The sequence below is a fragment of the Diadema antillarum genome, unplaced genomic scaffold (assembly GCF_040938485.1).
Source record: "Diadema antillarum isolate AM-2024a unplaced genomic scaffold, OU_Dant_1.0 scf00000137, whole genome shotgun sequence".
Classification (NCBI taxonomy): Eukaryota; Metazoa; Echinodermata; class Echinoidea; order Diadematoida; family Diadematidae; genus Diadema; species Diadema antillarum.
In genome coordinates, this window is record NW_027271026.1 from 583,821 (window position 1) to 600,341 (window position 16,521).

Here is a 16,521-nt window from a genome sequence, read left to right on the forward strand (position 1 = left end):
TTTGAATTGACAGCTTTATATACAGTTCGCAATCAAATTCATCAATTGCATTAAATTCATTTCCATGTCTATTACTCAGCATCAATAATTTCAGTCCTACATGCATGGGTTAATTGCATCAATATCAGTTTTGTATTACTTCATGAATTTGTATTTTTCCTTTTCCCTTCTTTTTTTGCAGCACTTGACTATAATCTACAGTGTAGGAATGCAAGATAATTGTAGCTGGTCGACACACCAAACTCCATTGTACAAATGTGCTTCAGATGGTGACTAACATCAGAATCTCGTCTTTCCCTTTCTCATTTTTTTTTCTATATCTAAACTTATTACAATGACCAACAGACATATACATACATAACTGTTTGTTTGTTTGTTTGATAAAAAAGGTAAAATTAGCACATCTAAATAAAGCCTATAAATAATACACAGCACTGGGCAATATTTTCTGATTAATCAATTGAGGACGAGTCCCGAGTATACTCGGGCAAGTGTCTATGGGAAATGAGTGTTGTAGCAAAATCAGCCCATCCTCAACGGGTTGACATGTACCTGAGTGTATTAATGCATCAAACATGTTTGTTGTTTTTTTCTACTTTGAGCATCAGTGCATAATATCAATGTACATTTCTACTGATATTAAAAATCTTTGGATGCAGTGTGGGCATTTGACAGTCATGCTCTCACTCATCAAGTTAAAAACCACACAGCCTTGCAGGTTCCTCGTAGCAATCGGCCATTTGACATAATTCATTAGCATTTCGCAGAAGTCATTGCAAATTCATTACAAAGAGAGCTGCGGGGGGGCAACAGATTTTCATTTTGGCAGCAAGTCCTTGCCTGGATCTAGTCCCATCACTCGCTCTCGGCCGATATTAATGCAAATGTCAATGCTAGGGTGATTAAAAGCGTATTGCCATCCTCACCTCTCGGCCCGCATCCTTCACCAGCTTGACGGCCACCTTCAGATCTGGGTTGCCATTGGCCAGCTTGTCTGGATAGACAGAACGATCGATGTGGTCCAGTGGAGGGATAGAAGGAGGGGAAGAGGGAGAGACAGACAAACAGAGAGACATTTATGACCCAACAGAGGGTATGAAAAGAGATGATGTAGATACGAATAGATAAGGACAGACAGACAGACAGACAGAGAGAAACACACAGACAGAAAAACAGATAGAGATACATTGTACAGACAGACAGATGGACAGAGTGTATGAACCAACAGGATACAAAATATGATTGCAAAGACAGAAAGGGAAAGAGGGACGGATAGAGAGAGGAACAAAGATATAGAGAAAAACAGACAGACAGACAGACAGACAGACACAGACAGACAGACAGACAGAGAAGAGTGTATAAATCAACAGAGGGGAAATAAGAGATGATGTGGAGGGAGATATAGAGAAAGAAACAAAGATATATAAAGAGAGAGAAATAGAGGAAGAGACAGATAAACAGACAGACAGAGAAGAGTGTATGAACAAACATAGGAGTAACAAGAGTTGATGTAGAGGCAGATATAAACAAAGAAACATAGACATAAAGAGAGAGAGAGAGAGAGAGAAACAGGGAAGAGACAGACAGACAGACAGACAAACACAGAAGAGAGTATGAACCAACAGAGGAAAGACAAGAGACGATGTACAGGCAGATTGTAGAGATGGATGTAGGGAGAGATAGACAGATAAAGAATGTATGAAGAGGGAAAAGATGTTAGAGACAGGTAAGGAGAAATACAGAAGAAGAGACGAATAGAGAGAGACAGACACAGACAGACACAGACAGAGAGACAGACACAGAAAGACAGACAGACAGACGGACAGACGGACAGACAGAGAAGAGTGTATGACCCGACAGAGGAGAATCATGAGATGATGAAGAGACAGATTTCGACAAAGAAAGAAACATAGACAGACAGAGAAACAGAGGGAGTAACAGACAGACAGACAGACAGATAGACAGACATAAAAGAGTGTATGAACCAACAGAGGAAAGACAACAGATGATGTAGAGGCAGGAAGGGAGAAAGAAAGACAAAGAAACAGCAAGAAAGACAGACAATGTGTATGAACCAACAGAGGGGAAACAAAAAAAGATGTATGTAAAAGGAGAGAAAGAGAGACAGACAGAAAGTGAAGTAGATAGAGAGAGCATCATAGACACAGATATGAAATATAAAGACAAGAGAAGACCACAAAGAGAAAAGCAGAATTAACTTCATCCTGTTGATTATGGCAACTGGGTGCACTGTACATAAATCATCTAAATGAGGAATTACATTACACTGTAGGTGACAGTCTAAATCATAACAGAATTCAAATCACGTTTTTGTGCATGTTACATGGCATCATTCCAAAAAATTAATGTTTTATCACTGAGATATACAGAGAATATGCAGCAAACAATAGAATGTTTGCACATTATCATCACCTTTCTTCATACATCTACTAGAGAAGATTCTCACAAATACAAGATATACTTTACATCACGTATAATCTTAATACTTTTGAAAACAAAAGGGTGCCACAACGCAGCAACTTTCTAAAACTGTCAAATCCTATGCAATGGTAAGAGCCAGTTAGCCCCTCAGTAAAGATATCTAGCTGGTGCACAGGCTTTGAAAATGCAGAGAACTCATTATAATTTTCAGCCTTTTATGTCACAAGGTCAGATCCTCATGCATAAAGTGAGCCTGAAAGCAACCAGTTGCACTGTCTTTAGTAATTATTGTGCACGTGTACAAGGCCAGTGCTGTGTGTGGTGAGGCAAAAGCACCAAGGTGCACTCAATCCTACGGGCCAAAATATAAATGGCCTTGGCACAGGTATTTTGCAATGTATACTGCCCTCTATCAGGCACAATGAGAGATGAAAAGTGCTGCGAGAGTGATAGTGGTTTTAAAAGTCACAGTATGATCTGAACAGTTTTCCTTTCTTTTCCACACCACATTCACACTCAAATACAAGCAGAGAACTGGAAATATTGACGACATCTATTCAAACAACAAACCTTTAACAATTTAAACAAGGCAATAAAAAACAAAACAAAACATTGTCACAGGCAGTAGGCCTATATGATGCAGAATTAACCCATTAAGGACGAGTCCCGAGTATACTCGGGCTAGTGTCTATGGGAAATGGGTGTTGTGGCAAAATCAGTTCGTCCTCAGCAGGTTAACATGGCTAGGCATTCATTTTGTAGTTAATGTGTCTAGGTAATCATTGTGTGTGCAGGAACAGTTTTAATGCTGGGTGTCACAATGTTTATCTTCTGGTACTACACAACATCTGTTTTGCTCTTGTGAATGGATCATGACTAATAAGTCACACATCAATAGGATCAAGAATTCTTCAATTATCAATCTTCCCTGCAGAGAGGAACGAGCCGGTTACATTTTCCCAGCTGTCATCTGGACAGTGCAAATAGGCACATGCATTAAAATAACAATCATGTGAAATACCTGTACAATGGAGAGTTTGTGTGATTTTGGAAGTACTGTATACTCTGTATATTTAGCGAGTCTAAATTTTCGCGAATCGGGACCTCCCCAGGATTTTGCGAGGGGTTAAATTCGCCATCGTGGAGTACTGCACTGAAAAAAATATATATATACATGTGCGTCACATTCATATTGGGATCAGAGTCATCATTTTTGCGTGTCTCTAATTTCACAAATAGCACTCTTGAAATTCATGAAAATAAAAACTTCACAAAATATTTGGCGTATACAGTATGTGATGTACAAGTGAGCATTACCTTTGGACATCATTGTGCACGAGCACAATATATTAACATTGTTTGTTTGGGATTGTTAACAAACAAATGAACACAACAAACAAAAACACATTATGACACATACATATGTGACCCTGCATCACAAAAAGAACAGAAAGTCGCCAGACATGAAATTTTAGTTAAGAGCAAATTCTGAAAGAGCAGACTCAAAGCTTTAAAATGATGTATAACTCACATCAAATGGATTTATATAACCTATCTAAATATTGGAAAGAAAGCACACACTCAGGAAAAGTGTGAACTGAGAAAAGAGGCTCTGAAGTACAGTGTCTATTCAAGCGCTAAATCTTTACCAAGATGTGCTGGCTGTGCGATGAATGGGACAAAACAAAGGATGTAAACCACCAGAGTAACAACAATGAAGGGATTATCAGATTAAACTGAAATTGAGCGTGCCTCATCAACACATTATGTCCATAATTAATGCCAACTTTCAAAGCAGTAGCATCATTCTTTCAAAAGTTATTAGAGTTGAAAGTGAAGAGTGTGTACAAGGTTTTCAAGAAATGAAAGGGGGACTCTAAAGACACACCTAATCACACTATTCTACCACAAAAATGTTTGAGATAAACTGCTAAAAAAACACACTTTCCTGTACCTTTCATGATCCCAAACTTTAGCATAATGTAGAAGAAGACTTGCTCTTTCAGAAAATGTGAAAGAGTCAAGATCGGTTAGGTTGACCCATTTCACCTACTTTCAGTCCTCACACAAAATCAGTGTGTGCTACTTTTTGTTCGTTTTGTGATGCACGGTCACATATGAAATATAAAGCTCTCCTTCAACTTGTAAACACTGCTTTTAAAGATATGCCTGACACCTTTTCTTTACAATTTTTTTTAAATCTTTGATTCTTGTAGGGAGCGTATTGACATCTCCTCCCCTCATCAAAACCACAATATGAAACAAAACAAAACAAAACAGCACAAACAAACAAACAAACAAATAACAACTCATCATTTCAACTTACCAAGCAAGTGAATATCATAGACGAGTCCAGACTGGTTTGAAGTACTGCTGGAGCTATCCGCCTCCTCCTGGTTGGTCTCTGGGGGGAGAGGGGGTGTGTGCTTTGGCTTCAGGAGTCCTTTCAGTTCTTCCGCTCTCCTCATGTACTCGGAGGCTCTGGTCTTCAGTGCCTCCTTCTTTGCGGGATCTCTCTCATCTGAAGACAGTGAGGATGGGGAGACATTGCAGAAATGTGAAATGATGTTACATTATCATGTATCTACTTATCAACATGTCTATCATTGTATTACCCAGTAGTCATTTATAATTACTCCTTTGAATAGGACACCACAGCCCTAATACGTTTTACTGGACACTCAGCCGGTTTTTTTTTTTTTTTTGCTACATTGCAGCAGCATTGTATGACTGAAGGCCATTGGTTTTAATTGGCTATTAGGAAGCTTTTGATTTGGGATGGTATGGCATACAGGGCAGTGAGTTAACCCATCGTACCCGCCTTGCTCCTTTCTGATTTGTCGGCCATTTCGATTTCTGAGGACGGGGATGCCTACGTCCGCTATAGGCCTACTGTGTTTGCTGTCACACGCAGGTGCTGTACCTAAAACATACAGCAGCTAGCCACTTTGTCCCGCTTGTACAACTCCATTTCAATTGAGAACTATCCTGAAAATCAACAGGATAGGAAATATTTGGTTTTGTGCAAATTGATTTTGTGCTCTACCTACCCTTCTGAAATCAACAGCTTGCTAAATTATCTAGGGGAAACAATAGTCAGTGCTGCCCTCCACGAGACCATACTACCCCCATATAATCTGTAGGCTAATGTAATGCTGTCTTAACTTGTGTCACATCAATTATATTCTAATGCTGCCCTCCTTGTTGGTCAATATTGACATTGTTATTCTTCTTTTGAGGAAATTTATATTCAGCATTGGGTCACTTGCACAGGCCCAGGTCAAAAGGCATTTGTTTCATGGAACTCTGCAATTACATATAAACTTCTCCATTAACTCGTACGGCAGTTTCAAATAACAGAATCAGCTTTCCGCCATGGTACCAAGAACACGGGAACAACTAGCGCATTGAAGGCAAGTCCAATATTTGGAATTGCAGAGAAAATAACCAGTATTAAAGTGTAAAATTCTTACACTGAATTGCAGGGATGAAGTACTCCATGGCACCAAGGTAGAGCCTGATGGCTTCTGCCCACTGCTTGGTCTGGTCCAGCTGCACAGCACTCACTACGAGGCTTCTCTGCCGTGTATCAGAATGCAACAGATGATGGAAAATCAAGACGGTGACAAGTTCTCATCTAATATTACTACAATTCTTCTGCGATGATCACTAAGCCTTTGCAAATGTTTGCTCCAGCCCTGTACAACCCCGCCCTGCCCTGCAAATTGGTAACCTGCTAAAACAATTACATACAGGTATCCTAACTATGTACTTCGCCATGGTGCAGCACAACAAAGCTTCTACATTAATGGTGCAAAAATTGTGTTTGATAACAATTGAAGATGTTTGCTTCAGAACCAAATTCATAGGTTTTGATGATGCTGTTTTTATGTTGGTAAAACAGCTACTTTACTAAAATTCAAGAAACTGGTGTTCTAATTTGTGACTTATTAATGAAACTCCTGTAATATCATCATACATGGTTGGGTTGATGGTGTGGTCTGTGGGTTATGACTATCTCCTTTCATTAATTTCTTTTGCTATCTTTGAACATAGTTCATATTTCCAGAGAGAGAGAAAAAAAAAATGCCATGGTAAAAGAATATGAAAGCCAGTAATGCTTTTTCTTTAACTTCTTTTATCCTATCAAAAATGTATGCTGCCCTCTATGTGAACTTAGCTAAGACAGGATGAAAAATGTGGATTGACATTCTCGGCCACGTGTACCAAAGCGATGAATGTCATTTCATACAATACATTATTTGCACAATATACAGCTAACCACAAATTTTGGTGTACATGAAACTTTGGCGAATTTCATGAGGAGCTGAGATTTGCAGAAGTAAAATGCATCCAAAAATTATTGTCCACACAATGCATTGAATGCCATTGCAAATTATTCTAAGAAAGTTTCATACCATAAAAGAGGCCATCGATTCAAATTAGCAAAAGTTAAATGCCGCCACTGTTTCTGGTTTTACAGCATCGGTATACAGCCAGTTTGAATTCTACTTACAGCTTTGTCTAAAGACTCGCTGCACGGCATGTGTTCTAGGTCGATGAAGGGATGCTGAAAGAAATCCTCAAAGTCTATCCTCTCTCCTACATCCCTCTTGAGAAGCCTGGAGAGGAGGTCTCGACAGGAATCTGATGTCGCGATGAATGTTGGTATCTATGGTGACAAAAAAAAAAGGAAGAGATGAACATTTGTTATCTTTACACTGTAACTTGGTCAGAAAACTCATCACCGTAGCTTTACGTCAGGGGCATTCTTGGCAGGAAAATAACTGCTTTTAATTCTCTTGTTTCATTTTTACTTGATTTATCAATTAGGAAACTGAATTTAGTGCTTTCAAGTAAGCAAAGCAATTCACATCTCCTCATTATAGTATGATAAATTTCATACAAAGCAAATAATGTGCACGGTACCTTAAAAGTTTAGCTTCATTTTGCATCGCTTTCCAAAAATCTTTTCAGATTGTAACATGGACATTAAATGACTTTTTTTTAATGTTTTGATATCATTTTTTGCAATATTTCAGTCACCTTTTATGGATATCATTTTCTCAGACAAATTATGCATCACATCTATTCCATTCCTGCAGATGCATAGGCACCATAAATAAGCAATCGCCTCATTGCAATGAACAAGTGAAAAAGTTTACCTCGATTGGTTTCGGACTTCGTATTTTTTCTGCCAATTCAGTGAATGACCTTGATGCCAGGGGTGCCCTTCCAAACAGACATTCTGTCAGAATAAGTATATGATAACAACAATGACAGTAAAAATGATAATAATGATAATAATTGCAACTGATTGACAAATTGCCTTACATCAACGTAAATAAGCACTGAATTGATCAGTGTTTTAGTAGTAGCCATGATAAAAAAAATCATGGGCATACATTTATTTTTATTTTTTTTTATCATGGCTACTACTAAAACACTGATCAATTCAGTGCTTATTTACGTTGATGTAGGGCAATTTGTCAATCAGTTGCAATGAAAACATCTCAATGGAAGAATTTCATGAATTTGAATAATGATAATAATACAATGCATCATAGCGTATTTTCCATATATGTGACCATGCATCACAAAACGAACACAAAGTCGCAGCCCTTGATTTTGCGTGAGGACCTCAAAAGGGTGACACAGGTCACCAAGTCAATCTTGAGTTTTTCATACTTTCTAAACGAGCTATTCTTCGTTTACATTATTCATAAGTTTGGGGTCATAAAACGAACAGGAAAGTGTGTTTTCAACAGTTTTTCTACAACCCCTTTTTGTAGAGTGGTGCGAGTAGGTACATCTTCAGAGGTCCCTTTTCATTTCTTTAAAATCTTTTACACCCCCTTCAGTGTCAACTCTAATAACTTTTGAATAGATAGTGCTACCACCTTGAAAGTTGGTATTTATTATGGACAGAATGTGTCAATTGAGCAGGCAAAATTTCAGCTGAAACTGTTAATCCCGTCATTTTTGTTGCTACGGTGGTTTACATCCTGTTTTTGTCCCATTCATCACACAGCCAGCATGGTTTCTAAAGATTAAGCACTTGAATAGACCTTTTACTTCAGAGCCTCTTTTCTTAGTTCACACCTTTCCAGAGTGTGCGCTTTCTTTCCAATATTTAGATAGGTTAGGTGAGCCCATTTGAATTGAGTTATACATCATTTTAAAGCATAGAATCTGCTCTTTCAATATCTGCCCTTAACTAAAAATCCATGTCTGGTGACTTTTTGTTGGTTTTGTGATGCAGGGTCACATCTTTAAATGTGCTTCACAATGATAGTAACATTGACAGTAACAGCGATAGTAATAAAAATACTAACAAAATTACTGATAACAATAGTACATGTGTAATACAAAGAAGAGGAAGCACTTGGAGGAGATGGAGAAAAGGAAGAAAATAAAGAAGAAGAATCTAGTAAACATTGACACTGTGACAAATATCCTACCTCTGCCAAATCACATAAAACAGTGTTAACTGCACCAAAGTCTCTGTGAGAACATAACAGGAATAGTTTTATCATAATAATGTTGGTGCATTAGCAAGAAAATGCAAGATTACAAACATAACGTCTTCTACCCAAGGAAATGCCAGTTAACATAATGCAGTACAATGTGCATGTGCTATAGATGTTACCTTTCACCTTGTTGGCAACCTAAGTGATATCATGTTTATCTTCCACTGTATTCCTGGAGCCCCATGCTATCGTTAACTATTGTCTTTTTGCTCCACAAAATAACTCCACACTTATAGTCACATTGTTCACAATGAACATATTGAAAAGGCTGGCATGAAGAAGTTGGGATAAATGGTTTATTTGTACTTATTAAAGTTACAATCAGCAAAAATAGTCAGCATCAATTTCTGCTACATGTCGCATCACTATCATTCAATTCTAAGGACCATACAGACACAAACTGACCCCTTCCTTCTGTTCCTCAAACACATCTCACCAACACAAAGGAATTATCACAAGTAGACTACTACTGTATGTTAATGACTACCACGGGGTCTTCGTGAATGTTGCAGCACAGTGAAGCAATTGAAGCAAGTGAAGTCACTTACCAAACATGATGACCCCTACTGACCACAGGTCAGCCTTGGCATTGTACTTCCTGTCAGTCACAATCTCAGGAGCCATATAAAGTGGGGAGCCTCTGAGTGTGTCTGTCAGAATTTCATCCGTGATGTTCTGGGCAAAGCCAAAATCTAGGAACATGACACGTAGATAAAACAAATTTGGATGAAATAAATCTTTATGTTCTCTTTGCTTTGATACTGGTAGCTCTTTCACATAACAAAACCCACTTTCTTTTTAATACAGTTGGCATGTAAAACAGATATTCCCCTTGTAATAAGTTGGTTAAAAGTTTTCTGTACTGTCATATCTAGTACTTTATTCATTTCTGACGTCACCAAAAGACAAATCTGGCTTTTATTCATTCATATGTATCTAATTAACATGTAAACAGTGATCGGTATCTTTTTGGTATGAAGAATAATCATGTCATATGTATATAGAATTACAATCATAACTTGGCAATAATATCTTTTTCCCCCTTTCCGACAATTAAAAACTACACAAAATACATTGGAAGAGGAAACAACTCCTTGAAAAGAAGATGCAGACCAGATTGGATGATCAAATCCACACATCAAAAAGATCTGCTCTCCTTCTTTCAGATGATAACTAGAAATGTCGCTACAGCGACTGGTTATACCCCCGCCAAACAACATTTCATAAGCTTTGGTCAAAACAACATTTCATAAGCTTTGGTCAAAAAACTGAGGAAGTAGTTAAATCCGCAAGATCTTTCCTTGATCTTCTGCCATGAATATGCCGTTAACATGGCAACGTACTTTCGGGTACTGTCGAAAAATGCGTCTTGCACATCTACAACCAAAGGCACACATCTGTACCAAGTTTCATGGAAATTGGGCAAAAACTGAGGAAGTAGTTTGCAACACAAAATTTTCCATCATTTTGGCTCATAATATGTGAGCTGTTACCATGGCAACATACTTTTTGTCACTGTCAAGAAATGTGTCATGCTGACCTATATCCTAAGACAAACGTTCAATATGAATTCCATGAGAATTGGAAGAATACTGACGAAGCAGTTTTGCCATGAAGCATTTTGCCCTATATTTTACCAATAACATGCCGTTACCATGGCAACGCACTTTTTGCCACTGCGGAAATATGTGTCTTGCACATTAACATATTCAGATGAACATCTGTACCTAATTTCATAAAAATTGATCAAAAACTGTGGGAGGAGTTCGCGACGCAAGATTTGTACCCATTTTTGCCCATAATATGCCGTTACCATGGCAACGTACTTTTGGGTACTGTCAAAAAATACGTCTTGCACATCTACAACCCAAGGCACACATCTGTGCCAAGTTTTATGGGAATCGGTTGAAAACTGAGGAAGTAGTTCGCGACGCAAGATTTGCAACGGACCGACCGCCCGACCGTCCGCTGATTCCTATATACCCCCTTCAAACTTCGTTTGGCGGGGGTATAACTAGAGAAGCACTCTGAGAGCGCAGACCTCCGCCAAGCATGCTGCCCATTTCCACCCGCACTGATCTTGTTCTTTTCACAGAGATCAATGATTTCCACCCATACGTACTGCACTGTGTGCTGAAAGCCACCCAATATAGAAGCCTCAGCTGCACCCCGCGCCTCGCCCTAGCAGAAACTAGAGCACGCACTTTAGTGCACGCATGCAAACCTTAATACGCGCAGCCTGAACGCCCAAGTTCATTGACCCTACCTGCCAAAATATCAAAAATCCTTCATAAATTCCCCAAAGATTCTCGGATCACTACCAAAAGTTAATCATTTGTTACTTGTGTCATTCTAAACCTTTCCTGCAGGTTTCATCTCAATCTGTTAACTACTTTTTGAGTTATTTTGCACACAGACAAACGAACGAACTAACTAACAAACAAACCAACGGTAACGAAAACATAACCTCCCCCCATGGCGGAGGTAATAATGGTTAAAATACTCCAACCCCCGCAAAAAAAAACAACAAACAAACAAACACCATCAATGATGCCTGAATATTTCCAACATAAATTGAGCCTCTCAAACAAGTAAATCTTGGTTGCCAAATTAAGTACATTTTCTGACATTCTGTACGGTGCACGGCGTACAAAATCCCTAGTATGTGCCTTCATCTGGATGTATTAATGGTACTCTTCGCCATCTTCACAGCCCAACACTTGGCTCTCTGTAAACTGCTGAGAGGTGCGAGGTTTTGGCATACCTGCTACTTTGAGGACGGGATTGTAGGAGTTTGAGAGGAGGAGGTTCTGAGGCTTGAGGTCCATGTGGGTGATCTTCTTGGAATGGAGGAAGCGTAGAGCACTGGCTGCAGGAAAAAACATCGGTAGAGAGTAATACAGAAAGATTGAGGATGGACTCAACATCCAGATTGAAAAGATGGCCGTGGCCCACTCTTAAAAGACGCCTCTAATGCAACATCATCGTTTACAATTCAGTAAGTATATCAGCCCTGCCTTAAGTACCTATGAGACAGCTAAAAATTGCTTGAGAGATGATTACCCGGTATTACAGTTATTCATGCATACGCATGGACTAATTTTTCAGTGCCCCATCATTTCATCATGCATTATCGGATGAACACAAGTAAACCCAATAGAGAGCCTTGTACTAAGATCACAATAAGAAGCATCTGTACCAAAGAGAAAGACTGTATTTCATTTACACACTAGCTAGAAAATGTAACCACAAAACAGAATGGACTCTGTGCTCCCTGTAGCTGGAAATTGGAATCAGAAATCTTGCCTCTCCACCAATTAGACCATGTGTAGTGAATAATTTTCGTTTGCTGTGTGATGCTTTTTTTAAAGATGGAAATTGTAAATATGTACTTGTTTGTCCAGTAAATAAAAGACCCAGTATTCAAATATTTCCATAAGAGAACTTAGGTTTCCATGTACACAGATTACTTCAATTATAGAACTCTCCAGTTTAATTGGCTATCCATAAATCATATAATTATCTTTACTTTCAACCAAATGTCAATAACAAACTACAAAGCAGAGTTCCATCAGTAAAAGTATTTTACTGCATACTACACCCCCTACAAAGCAACCAAATAAAGAACATGATTTTTAATAATCTAACCTTAGACTATGAAACAAAAATATGTAGAACCAAAATATGAGAAAGAGAGAAAGAGACAGGCAGACAGGCAGACAGACATATAAAGAGGAAAAATACTCTCAATGGCAAGACCTGCCACAAGTACATTCTCATTGTTTTTTTGGGTAGTACATTATATTTCCTGCAACTGATTGAGATGTCATTGAATTTTCATCATTTTTTTATTATGCAAGCTTTCAAAAATTCTGGACAATGTACATACCAAGCTGTCTGAGGAATGTCTTGACAGTAGACTCTGGTAGTGCAATTCGTTGGTAGATGGTCTGCGAGAGATCTCCACCACTGCAGTACTCCATGATCAGATAAATGTAGTTGGAATCCCACTGAACAATTAGTAAAAGATAGAAGACATGTTTTTTTCTTTTCTTATCTTTTCTTTTTCATACAATTCTGACCAGTGTTTGCTATATTGATTTACATCCAATAACTGTTCTGTTTTAGCAACTTTCTTATAGTGAAGCCTACAACACAGAATTTGTTAAACTTGCAATAAGTAACAATGCAATAGAAAGTACCCTTACTTTATTTTCCAATCGTTATACTTTCTTTCAGAAAATGAAAATCTTGATTGAAGTTCCATGCATAAGTAATCAGATACATGAGGCAAATCGATTTCCCCTATTTTTCATATGATACGATAAGCACAAGATCTAAGGATAAAAAAAATGTAAACTTTGATACATTCAGTAAAGTAAAATGAAGTTCTAAGTGTATTTAATACGCATCTGTTCATACTAATCAGAAGTGATGTAATAAATTTTGTACAGCCATTTGATAAATACTACAAAGTAACAATTGTAATTCACAACAAAAAACACAGACACAAAATTGAACTTCATTTTCATCTCTTTGGGTTGGCATAACATTAAAACAGAAATTGTTACATGTAGGCAGAAATTGCTACATAGCTCTACGCAAAGATACTTTTCAGAATACATGATTATAAATGGAAAATATTGCTCTTTACCTGGAAGTCTTTGAGTTCGACAATGTATTCATGCTTGAGTGTCTTGAGTAACTCTATTTCTTGGAGGAGGTTTTCTGTTGATATTTTGTTGAGGCTTTTCTTCAGTACACATTTCACAGCCACAACCTCCCTCTGCTGACCCTGTAACACACAAAAAGGAAAGCATAGATTATTTTCCAATAAGTCTTTCTTGCATGCATATATTCATTTTGTGCGCAACTAGTCAATGGCTTGTAACATTATGTTTTGAATATGCTCAGGTAAAATTTGTTTTTTGCTGTTCTGCAAAAACTGGTACATCTATTTTCGCTATGTATCATCGCATCAATTACATTAACTTTATGACTCTACGTCTTACAAAATTTGTATGATTGTAGGATGCACAATTTTTCAGTGATATTTTGTACTGAACACTCAACTTGATTATGGCATGGCACTCACCTTATGCAGCGATGTCATGAATACCGGTATCAGATGAAAAGCTTACATTCTTTTAAATTTCAGCTCACAGAACGAAATTCAACTGTCAAAAATTGAAAAATGTGTGATTTAATGGCTAATAAAGTAATGGCTTTTTCTGTGGGGAGAAAAAAGGAAAAATTTCATACATAGACATCACACAGACTAGCTAGTTCCACTTTATGCGGTAAATCGCTAGATCTGACATCATTTATTGTTAGGTCTTTACTTATTGTTGGTAAAATATTGGGTCTCCCACAAGTCATTTAGCCTTAGAACTATAATATTAATAATCAGTCTCTAGCCCCTCCTACTTACAGTAGTAGAGTCAGGTATCCTATTACCGAACGGTATCCTATTACCGAACGCGTACTTTGTCTATGGAGCGCGTACAACAACTCGAATACGCATTCATTGCACCACACGCTGTTATCTCAAAGGGGAAGCCAGTGCCGAAAATTGCTAAACTGCAGCAAAAAACAAAACAAAACATAATTTACCTCAAATTTACGTAATAATTGTTAAAATTTCGATGTTCGTTGTTCTGCGTTAATAAACATTGACCGAAACTACAATGTACAATTTTCCCCATACAGAGGGCGCACGTTCGGTAATACAATACGACTTGTGTCGGTAAAAAGAGACAACTTTTGTGGAAGGGTTATTTGAAATACGGATTTTTTCTAGAAGTTGGCTTATTTTTCAAGTATTTTCGTTACAGCTAAAGTCATCAGCATTTCAATTATCTATAAGGATATTTTTGGCTGAATTATTGCATAATGTTGCCCGTTTGGAGCAATAAAACAAAAATCGTTCGGTAATAGGATACACCTCCATACTAGTATGGTAGGTGTTCAACCCACCGACCGGGTCTTTAACGACTGTCCGCGCATTATAATGGCATTGCGCGTACAGAAAGAAAATGTACGCATGGGACTACGCGCAACGGTGTTCGATTCTTCACTGGGCTACGCTACCGAGTAATGAGGCGAAAACAAATAAGTATTCCCTCTAAATTAACGAAATTTAGCAAAATCGAATAAGATTTATCGTGTAATATATATAACTCGGCCGTTAGTGGCCAGCTACCTTTGCTGACTCGTTGTTAGATGTAGAGTATCCTTCCGTAATAAATTTGCCGATTTTGACAACAAAATTGTCACCGCCGCTTGTACGATCGTGCACACGCGTTACACATATACACATGACATAATTATTTTGTCGCCCGCTAAGACCGTACGAGTTGAAGCAGAAACGAGAAATTAATGTGAAAAAACAAACCGACTCATCTAATTTATTTCAATTATGATGAAAAGTTTCCTAATGAAAATCAATTCAAATTCATCAAACAGTCCTTCAAAAGTAATATCGAAGGATTCAAAATATATTCATATATCATTGGGAAAAAAATGACGGCTAGAAAAAAACAGCAGCCTGTCGAAAAAACGCATTTAAGTGCCCTTTATACGTATTGTCAGGGTGGTCGGTTGAAATGAGCAGGGCAACTGAGTGCGGAAAAAATGACACCCCACGCGTTCGAAGCCGCCATCTAGAGCGCGTACCTCAGATTGCATTTTCAGTGCGCGCTTGTGAATCCGGAGTATTTTCTCCACACGTGAGTAAAATTTCAGGCAAATTGTGAGATTTTTCACGTTTCTATTGATAGAAAAACGTTAGGTGGCCGGTATTATGAACACCCAACCATACTAAAGTTTACTGTACTACACTAGAGTAGATGGTCTAGTAGTATCACTAGGGCCTAATTTAATCTTTCTTTTCACTGTCTTCAACAAGCACCTTTGTAAATACGGTTAAGTTTTACATAATTTACATTGAATTATCAGGGTTACAGTGACAAACTCTTGTAATTACAGATGTACGTGCATGCTGTTTGAATTATTCACTCAGAGAAAAGCAGAAATGAAAAGAAGATAAAAATGAATCGAACACTCGCAGTATCAATACATGATATTACGCGTATGGGACTAGGCATGCACCTTTGGCCCGTAGTATAACTCAGAGTGCACGCTAACCGACTTATTCTTGGAAAATTAGCGAATAAGACTAGTTTCAGATGAAACATCAATAAAATAACCGTGCATATTACCTTTCTATATGCTTTGTAAACTGTTGCATATGTACCACGCCCTAGTTTTTCTGTAAACACGAACCCAGGTAACCTCGGAATAACATCAACACCGGAGGCTGCCATCTTGATTATTGCAATGCATTGTGGGTATATTTTCGCTCTTTTTAAACTTCTCTTGATTGCTGCTCTCTGATTGGTTTGAAGTTTTCGGATGTAAAACGGGTCAGGGTCCAATCTCTGTGCCCTAATCGTGGCGTTGAGTTCAGGAAAGTTTTCTAGTTGATTTTTTCTTAATTCATTTTTTTTTTAAGTTTAAGAGTCCCCTCTACAGTATGGAACATGCATTG

General features: G+C 38.0%; 1 protein-coding gene across 1 annotated transcript in view; it reads right to left on the reverse strand.

Moving 5' to 3' along the window:
- The window catches only part of LOC139721036 (serine/threonine-protein kinase ULK3-like), a 54,531-nt gene extending 38,234 nt beyond the window's left edge, over positions 1-16,297 (reverse strand). Inside the window, exons 1-10 of the mRNA XM_071632366.1 lie at positions 16,193-16,297; positions 13,627-13,767; positions 12,862-12,982; positions 11,737-11,841; positions 9,521-9,664; positions 7,608-7,690; positions 6,959-7,114; positions 5,916-6,021; positions 4,769-4,963; positions 927-994 (exon numbers count right to left, since the gene is read on the reverse strand). Of these exons, the coding sequence (XP_071488467.1) occupies positions 927-994; positions 4,769-4,963; positions 5,916-6,021; positions 6,959-7,114; positions 7,608-7,690; positions 9,521-9,664; positions 11,737-11,841; positions 12,862-12,982; positions 13,627-13,767; positions 16,193-16,297 (1,224 nt within the window). The remainder of the gene's footprint in view (positions 1-926; positions 995-4,768; positions 4,964-5,915; positions 6,022-6,958; positions 7,115-7,607; positions 7,691-9,520; positions 9,665-11,736; positions 11,842-12,861; positions 12,983-13,626; positions 13,768-16,192) is intronic.
- Positions 16,298-16,521: the final 224 nt, after the last annotated feature.